Consider the following 10,620-nt stretch of genomic DNA (forward strand, 5'->3'; position numbering starts at 1 on the left):
AGTAAGTAGACTGTGCCACATTTCTAGTGCAAATTCTGACCTCAGCTATCAGATTATGAGCTGTTTCTGTAAACACCTACTATGGGACATGCCTGAAAAGCAACACCAAGAATCCTGAAAGCTATCCTATTAAAGGTGACCAATTACACCAAATTACTGCCTCAAACACAGCTACACTTTAGTATTAGTTTCCACACTATGTACTAACATTTTGCAGCTGTTACCTGAAAGAGGATTTCAGAGACAGGCAAGAAAAATGAGCTGCTTAAGTACCATGAAAACCAAATTAACTTTCGCCTCACTAATGCTTTACAATGTACTCCTTTAAACAAAATCTGGGACCTATAGGGCACTCTTATCAGACAAGCAAGGTTCTACAGAACCGATTAACTTAATGAGCTAATATTTTATGCTCTCTACCTATCACACAATGTCTGTGATCCATCTGTATGGCTTTTTTATGTTCACAAAATGCTTGTCTGTTAAGATACTAGAACATGTGTGAGTCAGAGGAAAATAAGTGAAAATGCTGTAGAGAAGTAGTGAACACACTTCCAACTGAAACAAATGAACAGGGATACCAAAGTCAACACTTTCCTTGGGTACATCCCCCCCAACATGCAAAATTCATTGCTCATTGATGCAATTCTAAACTGAAGTAACACTGTACTCTTACCAAATCAATTCTATTAATCATGCAAAGTGATTATTGTAATTTTCACTGTAACATTTTTCCCCTTCATCCAGCAACTTTATAAAAATGCTTTTCTTCCTTGTAAAATAGCTTATCACTCACTTTATGAAGATGCCTAATGAAATACTTTTATGGTTTCAAACTCATTCACACATTAAACCTCTTTCAAGCATGTAGTCCCATTACTTGCACTGAATAGCTGCGAGGAAATGCTATTTTTTTCTGATTTAGTGCAGTTAGCTTAAATGGACCAAGGTGTTGGTACTTTTGTATTTAGGCACAAGCAGCTGTGTTACTACATTCTGGAGCTTGGCTCACAATAGGGGAATTTTTAGTTCTGGTTTTAGAACTCTGTTGTTCAAGTAGCTGGAAACACCCAGTGACTGACACTCAGCTCTTTTGCCAATGTCCAAACATACTCACAAATAAAAGCACTCAACTATTTTTAGTTAAGCTGCCATCATAAATTTCCATGTTATTTAAAAATTAGCTTCTGAGAAACTTTAATAAACTAGCATTGTTGTTAAGTTTTATTTAAATTGAAGTGCAGAACTAAGCTCTTGCAGAAATTGTCATTAAAATCAATGACAGTGAATTTTATAAGGAAATCCTTCACTGGTACTTTTAATACAGCTTGCCTGTACCTGATCTGAAAAAAAAACCCAAGTATTTCAGTCCAAGCAGACACAACTTGTTGATCTGTTGCACCAAATGCCTCAGCAAGCTAAGACTCCTCCAGTAAAGTGCTTGCAAGATGAGAAATCAGTCTGAATGCCGAGTTACGTGTTTTACCAGTCTCTGGCTTTCTAATCTGTTCTCTGCTACACCTACATATTTATCAGCAACTGTTCATATCCTCATTACTACTGTGCTCTTCTACTTTATAGTACCTGCAGTCTAACACTGCAAACAAATTATGTCATTAAACTGAGTGATTACATTTAATGTGGAAAAAATTACTATTTTGTTAAGTGCTTTATACTTCCTTGGCAAAAAAAATTACCTGAAGATGTTCAAAGCTGGAATTATCCAGCTCAGAGGTTCCCAGCACTGGAAGGACATCAACTGATTGCAGAAAGTCCAGAGGAGTGTCATGAGGAAGATTGGGGGGATGGAGCACCTCACCCATAAGGAAAGGCTAAAAGAATCAGAATTATTCAGCCTGGACAAGAGGAGATTTCAGGGTGACCTGACTGTGGCCTTCTAGTACCTGAAGGGAGCCTACAATAAGCCTTTTTTACCTGGGTATGTAAGGACAGGACAAGGGGCAATGGCTTTACATTGAGAGTAGATTTTATTCATTTTAGGAAGAAATTTTTTACTGTGAGGATGGTGAGGCACTAGAACAGGTTACCCAGAGAAGCTGTGGATGCCCCATTCCTGGAAGTGCTCAAGGCCAGGTTGTATGGAGCTCTGAACAACCTGGTTTAGTGAAAGGTGTTCATGGCAGAGGCATGAAAACTAGATCTTATAGAAATTAGAACTTGAAGATCCCTTCAAACACAGGCCACTCTATGATTCTCTGATCTTAAGATGTTAAGAACAGATTTACACTTGCTTCTTTCTTCACATAAAAAGATTTTCACACAGCTTTCTGGTGCACTACAGCTAAGCAGGAACCCTGCCCACTCAACAACAGCACACAGCTCAGTTTGTCACTTATTGTTGCAACTCGAAACCTCATCTGTTACCTGCACAAATGTTTCCAAATTTTCTTCCTCCAAATGAAGGTTAAGCAGTATCTACATACTGCTAATTCAAACTATGGCTCTTTGAAACACGACTCCAAACTGAATCTCAAAAAGGCTGCCACTTCAGAAGAGGATCACAAAAAGACACCAATCGAGACAACAGACTGTTTTGTGCAAGATTGTTTTATTAACAGACCAGACTTTGAAATATTGCAGCTGGGCATCTTTACCTGTAAGGCAAAGAAGAAAAAGGTATCATTAGGCACATGTAGATCTCAAACATGAAAAAGTAATACATTTTTACAGTGTGTAATTTTGGTTGAAAACACTCCTTTTGTTTCACTGGATTTAAGACTGCAGTAGTTTCACACACGGTAACTAATTTCTACATTAACATCTCTTCACTGCAAACTGAGATTTTGAGTACCAGACCTAAAAGGATGAACATTTCCACCTTGAACCACTGATACCTATACTTGATATTTAAAGACATGCCAAGACATTGTGCAATTCTAACTTTTGCTGCACTCTTATTTTTGGCACATTTCAGAGACTGTTTACATGCAAAAATGAAAGCAGAAAAGCTGACTTGGGTCCAGTTCCTGTAAAGTTTGCTTGAAAAATTGATGAAATTCAGTATGTTGCCAATACTTATGTTGCTTTCAAGCAACATACAGCAAATATACTGCTTTCAAGTACTATGCTCTTTCCTCCCAGTCTATACAAAGCAATCAGTACTGGAAGTCTACTTTTTTCATTCACTTGAGAATATCACTTAAGAAGTAAGTGACAAATAGAATAAGAAATAAAGACAAACAGCAGGAAACAATCTACTTATAGGAAAGAGGAATACTCTTCTTCAGATACACAGCCCTTCATAATGACATTACCTGGAGAAAGTACTGCCTGTATGTCACCTGAACCTACTACTCTAGTTTGCCCACAGCCTCAGTAGAAACTACAACATTCTTCTTTCTACATGTAGGCTACCTGAATTTTAAACATGCACTCTATTCACAACAGCAGGAAAGGAAAGTTGAGGAGACAAGAACAAGCAGTTATCTTAGATTTAGTCTGCAGGAAAGGCATAACAACTGCTTATAAGCATAAAATAAGAAACTGCAAGGTCACTTCCTAAATTAAAGATGAAGTAAAGCTCTAATGTATGCCACTTCTATGGGATGCTGAGCTGCAAGTCCAGTGAAAAACATGAATGAATATCCCTTGTTTCTCTGCCAAAACACCAACCCTCACAGGCACTTACAACAACTGCAATAGTGAGCTAGAAGCTTCACATCTCTAGGAATGCTCCTGAAAACAACACTACCAGTATAGATTTGCCTTTCCTTTAGCAGGGAAGATAGAGCAGAAAGGATCTACACTGACAAAAAGCTGCAGTGTTTCCATGAAAAACAGCATCATGCTCAGAAACCAGACAGGAGCACACAGTCCTCCCCAGCCTTGCTTATGCACTAACTTCAAGGACACATTTGCCAGTACTGAACCTTCAAGTTTCCACCACCAGCAGCAAAATTTCTACAAGAATGGTAGTGGGAGTAACTTAACATCACCCCAGGCACCAAACATTACAGCAATTCTGCTCCTCAGAGTTACCAACATCTTCCTATAGTTGAGCTAAAAAGCTTTTCAAGAACACTGTCCCCAGCAAGGAACTATTTTCCTGAAGTTGGAATTTCCACATGCCATGTAAGCAGTGCTTTAAACTCTGCTGACTTCACAGATGGGAGATAACAGCACAACATGCAAGGAGCTTGAACTGAGGAAATCAGCAGCCTACAAAAACACTTCAAGAACTAACGCTGTCAATCAAATGGAAAGTATTTCCTAGATCCCCTTTAGCTCTTTGGACAGAAAGCAGAGCCCAATGAGCTCAATTTGCTGTGTCTTGGCTATAAGAGTATTTTTAAAAGACTTGAGGGAAAAAAAAAACCAAAGCAGCAAAACAAAACATAAAACTTCCTTCCCCTCAGAAACTTTAATTTCCAAATTTCAAAAAATTTAATTTCTGAATCATCCAAATAGAACTGTACCTGTTTTAAATTGTAAAGTCACAACACTACTCATTTTTATGTACCAATCCTCTGAAGCTATAAATTCATATGAAAATTGTGTATCTAATCTAAAAGAAAAAAGAGAATCTCACAAAAAACAGCCAAACAAAAGCCCTACACCAAACAAATCCCAACAAACCAAATAAAAAAACCCCATTTTGACTCTAGAGGAGTTAGTTTGGAGAAAATTAGGTTTTTGTTTGACATCCTTTCCAAACACCCTAAGACAATGAAGTTCTCCTAAATTCCAGCATACCTGTCAAACTAAAAAGATATTTGACTGAAACCAAGATATGGGCAACACTGAAGGTAGTTTAGTGTCTAAAAAGCAAAGCGAAGTACAAGAACTCTGCAAAATGTGTTGGCTTTGAATGGTACAGACTTCACCAAAGCAGGAACAGCAGAGTAACAACAATAGATAAGACATTGTTTAGAGCAGGTCCTACATTTAGCACTCAGCAGTCACTGTTAAATCACTTCAAGTGCTAATAAACCTTCTCATTTCTAAAGGGCAGACTATTCAAATGGGCAAATCAGTCTTTCAAAATCACCAACTTGGTCACTATACATGAAAGCTTTAAATGAATCATTCAGAAGCTTGAACAAGCTGAAAATTTAGACCAGTCCTAATCAGGCTTTTCTAGAAAACCTGAAAAAAACATGGTACTTGCAATCACCAGATTTCAATCATATTAACAGGTTATTAATGAGGCTTAAAAGTTTTAGCCAAGATCTCAAGGCTTCCCAACATAAAATCAAGTAAGGCTTTAAAACAAGTTATTGGTAATGTTTGTATCTCCTAAACATATCAGTGAAACTGACAAATTAACTTCCTAAATGTTAAAGCTTTAGTAAGACTTCCAAAATAAATCCAGAACACTATATTGTTCAAGTAGCTTTGTACTGTAGGTACCACCCAAGAATGAGTGAGCATCTATTAAACTTGAATGTCTGACAAATGACAGCAGCCTGCAGAGCTGAACACCAGACAGCCTTGGGCAGTATCTCACCATTAGTTCATTCTCCTTATGAGTCTGTTGATCTGGTCTTCTCTGTTACCAGCATCCCCACCTTCCACAAAGTGGATTGTTTTCTTCTTCATTCCACCCCGAGGAGAGGATAACTTGAAGGGCCAAAGGAAGTTGTTCACAACTTTGAAGTTCTTGCCAACAGTGTAAATTTCATGGATCACATCTTCCATGCAGATGATGCCAAGCTTTCCTAAAATTCAGACACAGTTTTCAGAAAGACTTCAGAGGCACTGGTCAATAACAAACTAAAAATTATCGTTTTGTTACTGTCATGCTTACTTATTTTGATAAACTTCAGGAAGTCAGAAACCACTCACACTGTCATGAAACTGAATGACTGACTTTTCCAATTAAAATGGATTATCTCCAGCCAAGTAAACATTTAGATGGCATACTTGGCAAGAGGCATCAGTTTCAACTGTTAAATATTTGCTGTCAGCAGTGAGGAACAACAAAAAACAACCCGCACTTAGTGAATTTTAGCAAAACACTGTTCTTTGGAGAAAAGCTAGATCAAATCCACCTAAATCACTGCAATGTTTAACTCAGGGAAACTCACTAGCTATTGGGTTAGGCTGCTGAATAAATGCTACAGCATGTTTCCTTAATGCCTTTCCAGAGTCTTCAGCAATATGCTACAAATTAACTCTTGTAAAACACAGTGCTAAAAAGAGATTACAACAGAATACATGTATCTTTTGGATGCTCATTCACTGCACAGGAAAATAAAGACGTATGACACAGCCTAATCTGAAGGAAAATGCAAAACAAGTGCCCAAAAAAGGAAGACTTGAGTGGTCACTTTCACTCATTCTGGCAGGACTGCAAAAGAAGGGAGCTTCCCAGAGCAGCCCATATCCCAACTGTTCACCACGCTTTGCTTTTATTGAATACACTGATCACTACCCAGTTCTTTCCACAAGTTAAAAAAGTCTGTTTACCAGATCACGAAAGTCAAAGACAAAATGTCTAATATTAAGTTCAAAGCTCTGATGACTCCTTCATGGTACAGCAGTTTTTCTTTACTCAAAAGACCTGCTGACCCCATAAAGGTCAAGGAGGCTACATTTACCATCACAAATTTAAAAGGCTAAAATTTGATTCTTTACACCTGTTTTCAATACTTTATGATGAAAGTTACTTCCAGCTTGCTTTGCATTAAACAATTAGGAGAGAAGTAGAGATCACAACTGAACAGCAGTGCACTGTAGTGACACTTGGGGACAGCTGCCCGGCTGAGCACTGATCTCCCCGTTTGCCCAGCAGAAGTTACCAAGGCGTTTCTGGATCAGGCGGTTGTCGGTCAGAGCAATGCGCTGCTTGTTGATCTTGCCGTAACCTCGCTTGTAGATCAGCTCATGCACGGACTTCAGGTTGGGGTAACTGAAACAAAACAGTCACCTTCAAAAAAGGAATTTTAAGTCTTTGCAAGCCTCATTTCAGGGCAGCTTTAACATCCCTGACTTGGACTTCCATACCAAACAATTAAAGATCATTTAGCATGTCCCACAAGTAAACACAGAAGCAAATCTCACACCAAGTTCCCAAGAACATCAGTATGAGAGTGCAACCATACCCAGCAGTTGTTACCTTTAAAGCACCGCCTTAAGCACATTTTCAACTCAAAGACAGGAAAGTACACAGAAGATTAAAAACCCCTGGAAGTCCAGCATAGCAAAATGCAAAACCCACTCAACACTTGCACCCTGATTAGGTACAAGTGGGCCTTGTGCCTTTCACTCACCCCCAGGCAATGTAGGGTTCCACAATCCGCAGCATGTTGATAGAGGCTTTGTTGAGCTTTACAAAGGTGCCGTTGAAGATCTGCCGCAGGCGAAGAAGCTGCAGAACCTTGCGAACCTTCGGGCTGACACCGTTGGTACTGGAGAGCAAAGTGAAACAGCCTGAGTTACCAACATCCCAGAAACACCAGGTATCAGGTTAAAAACAACCCCAAACACAACAGCAAAACAACCCCAAACACAACAGCACTGCTCCCATACAAAAACACAGTTCATCAATTACACAAAGCAAGCTTAGTAAATTAACTTACTATTGCAATATATTTCAGTAGGAAGTTAAAACATCCATTTCCATGAAAAGAACTATTCTACTGAAACAATTTAGAACTCACCTTGCACTGTCATGAATATAATTCTTCCAATCACACTTTTTTTTAGTTTTCTGTAACACTTTACCAGAGTAGGACAAAACAAACACTTGAGGAACAGCTCAGCAGAATGTTTGGGAATAGGAGCATGTAATTTTATCAAGTTAAAGGTGAGAAACAGTAACTGTCTGCATGTTATTTTCAGCCTTGTCTTCTTAAAAATCAGGGATTCCCAAGGACAGTAGGCAGCAAAATTATTTAGCCCTTAATTAAACACACCTCAAGGGCTTGTACAATATCTACCAGCAACTCCTCAAGCCATTTGTAAAAGGCTTTATCTTATGAATGTATTTAAACCCTCAAAACAGAGAAGTAACAAGAAAGCCACCTTCAATACTCTTGAACATAAAATTGCTTATATCTGTACCCAAGCTTACCCTCTTATCCTGATCACAAAGGCCAGTTTGGGCTCAGCTGGCACGTAGTAGTTGCCAGCTTTGCGGGCCATCCTGGCCATGCGGATCTCCTGCCTGTACATGTGCCTGTACTCCTTGTGGTAAGCCTGGGCTCTCGCATAGATCAGCTTCCTTTGTGCCTTGCGGTACTGCAACAAATGGGAAATTGGGTAAAGTCAGAAAATGCCTTTGAACACATGAAAATCACCTTCAAGTAACATGCCATACCCCAGAAGTGCCCCCAGGTAACACAGATCAGTATCACACAGCTCAGAACACCCTCAGTGATGCTCCAGAGAAGCTGGCAGGCTGCTACACAGCAAGCCATGCTATCATTCCTGACTCTCCATCAGCACTGTGGGGATGAAGAGTGATGGGTACAAATTGAAAGATGGACAATTTAGGTTAGCTATAAGGAAGAAATGCTGAATTGCAAAGACAGTGAGACACTGGAATGGGTTGCCTGGGGCAGCTGTGGATAGGCCAACTCTAAACATGTTCAAAGCCAGGCTGGATTGGATCTTTGAGCAACCAGGTCTAGTGGAAGGTGTCCCAGTCCATGGCACAGGGGTTGGAACTAGATGATCTTTAAGCCCCCTTGCAAACCCCTATAGCTCTAGGATTCTCTGATCACACACCAAGCTCCCCTTACACAGGCTATAACCTCCTGCCCCGTACCTTACAGACAGCCGTGCACTTCACCCTTAACTCTGCCCAGAACTTTGTCATCAGCCACTAAAAGCCTCTTTTAGTCCAAAACTTCAAGAAAATATCAACACACTGCAAATTTCTGTACTGCATCACATCAGCAGCAGCTGCTACTACAGTAGATAAGCAATCTGAGTAAAGGGATCAGAGACATTCACCTTTTTTATAGCCAAAATCTTCTTCTGACGTTTGGCCTTCATGACCGCGTAGGCCTGCCGCTTCTTCAGCAGGCTCTCGGGCACCGAGGGCACCTTCTTTACTCTACACGAGAGCACAAACAAAAGCGTTTAGCTGCTGCGAAGAAACCCAGTGACAGTACACGTGACAAACACCAAAACTCTCAAACAGAACATGCGCGCAGGCCTTGCTACCTTGAGCCACTTCACTGTACCTTCCTCATCCTCACTGTTCCCAGGCCTGGAACAGCATCCCAGGACAGCTCCCTGGCACTGAGCTGGGTGATTTTCTGGTTCAGAACCTGCACCATCCACATTTTGTGCCAGACAAGAAACCCTGACAGACCTGCCAGAGCTGCACACAATCATGAATACACAGACCTGTTCTACTTTGCTACAATTGGTAAGAAAACAAAGACCTTTCAAGGTAACTTCTCTCTGATCAATGAACGTTTCAACAGGTACTTGAGCAGCTAAAGCTTATTTGAAAGTACTGTGAAATTTATTTGACAGGACTCTCAACTTGCTCAGACTATCACAGAGTGGGTGATGTTGGAAGGGACCACAGTGGGTCACCTGGTCCAACCTCCCTGCTCAAGCAGGATCGTCCCAGAGCACATGGCACAGGATTGCACCCGGATGGTTTTGAACACCCCCGGGAGGGAGACTCCATAACCTCTGTGGGCAACCTGTTCCAGTGCATGGTCACTCGTACGGAAGAGAAGCTTCTCCTCAACTTCAGGCAGAGTTTCCAGACATCACTCTCCCACTCCCTCTTGTCCCGGAGATTTAAAACTCTTAGACTCGACAAAACTTGTCACAACAGCGTTTACAGAGCCACAACCACCGTGACGAGCGCCGACACCAGCCCTGGTGCACAATCACTCCCTGCTCCCGCCCCAGCACAGCTCTGCTCGCCCGCCCAGCCCGGAGGAACTCGCCGCCCCGGCCCCCCATTCCCGGCCGCCACGGCGCTCGGGGCCCGCTCTCCCTCCCCACCCCGCCAAGGGCCTGCGGCCGCAGCCACCGCCCGCGGAAGGCCCGGGCCGGTGGTGGCTCCATCTCCGCCGCGCCGGTCCCTCCCCAGCCACCGCTCCCAGCCCCGGCGGAGGCGCGGCGGCCCCGGGGGCAGTGAGGGCAGGGCTCGGGCGGCGCGGCGGCCGCGGATGGCGGCGGATGGCGGCGGGAGGGACGGGACTCACTCCTTGTCCGCCATGGTCAGCGCCGGAAGAGAGGGGCGTGCGCGTGCGCGGCGCGCTCTTAGCTCATTCGCCCGCGCAGGTGAGGCCTTGCCCGCCGGCAGGACCCCGGGTTTGGACGTCCACCGTAGTGCCTGACCGCTGTGCGAGCGCCGGGGTGTCCCGCGAGTGCCTGAGGTAAAAGCGGCCGGGAACCGCTTCGGCCCAGCAGGGCTGGATCCGACGGTGTCCCGGGATCTGCTGTGTCCCAGGCACCGGTTATGTCCCGGGATCCCCTGTGTCTCGGGCACGGGCTGTGTCCCGGGATCAACTGTTTTCCGAGCACTGGCAGTGTCCCGGGCACCGGCTACTTCCAGAGTATTGGCTGTGTCCCGGAGTCGGCTGTGTCCTAAACACTGACTGTGTCCCTGGATCGGCTGTGTCCCAGAACCAGCTATGTCCCGAGCACGGGCTGTATCCCGGGATCGGCTGTGTCCCGGGCCGG

General features: G+C 42.9%; 1 protein-coding gene across 1 annotated transcript; it reads right to left on the minus strand.

Annotated features, from left to right (window-relative positions):
- Positions 1–2,552: 2,552 nt before the first annotated feature.
- Positions 2,553–10,260, minus strand: RPL7 (ribosomal protein L7). The gene is made up of 7 exons (XM_059488026.1): positions 10,140–10,260; positions 8,920–9,022; positions 8,036–8,202; positions 7,233–7,370; positions 6,762–6,871; positions 5,468–5,678; positions 2,553–2,615 (listed from the first exon to the last, which is right to left on the minus strand). The coding sequence occupies exons 1-6, from the start codon at positions 10,151–10,153 to the stop codon at positions 5,470–5,472; spliced, it is 741 nt and encodes a 246-aa protein (XP_059344009.1). The 5' UTR covers positions 10,154–10,260; the 3' UTR covers positions 2,553–2,615; positions 5,468–5,469.
- Between the last annotated feature and the right edge of the window lie 360 nt (positions 10,261–10,620).

This window comes from Ammospiza nelsoni, chromosome 1 (genome assembly GCF_027579445.1).
Source record: "Ammospiza nelsoni isolate bAmmNel1 chromosome 1, bAmmNel1.pri, whole genome shotgun sequence".
Lineage (NCBI taxonomy): Eukaryota > Metazoa > Chordata > Aves > Passeriformes > Passerellidae > Ammospiza > Ammospiza nelsoni.

Bases quoted from the DNA above. Each gene is read 5' to 3' on its own strand.
- RPL7 (XM_059488026.1), bottom strand. The intron at 7,371-8,035 runs GTAAGCTTGGGT...TTTGCTCTCCAG, and splicing joins TTTGTGATCAGGATAAGAGG to TACCAACGGTGTCAGCCCGA. The intron at 6,872-7,232 runs GTGAGTGAAAGG...GTTTTGTTTCAG, and splicing joins GAACCCTACATTGCCTGGGG to TTACCCCAACCTGAAGTCCG.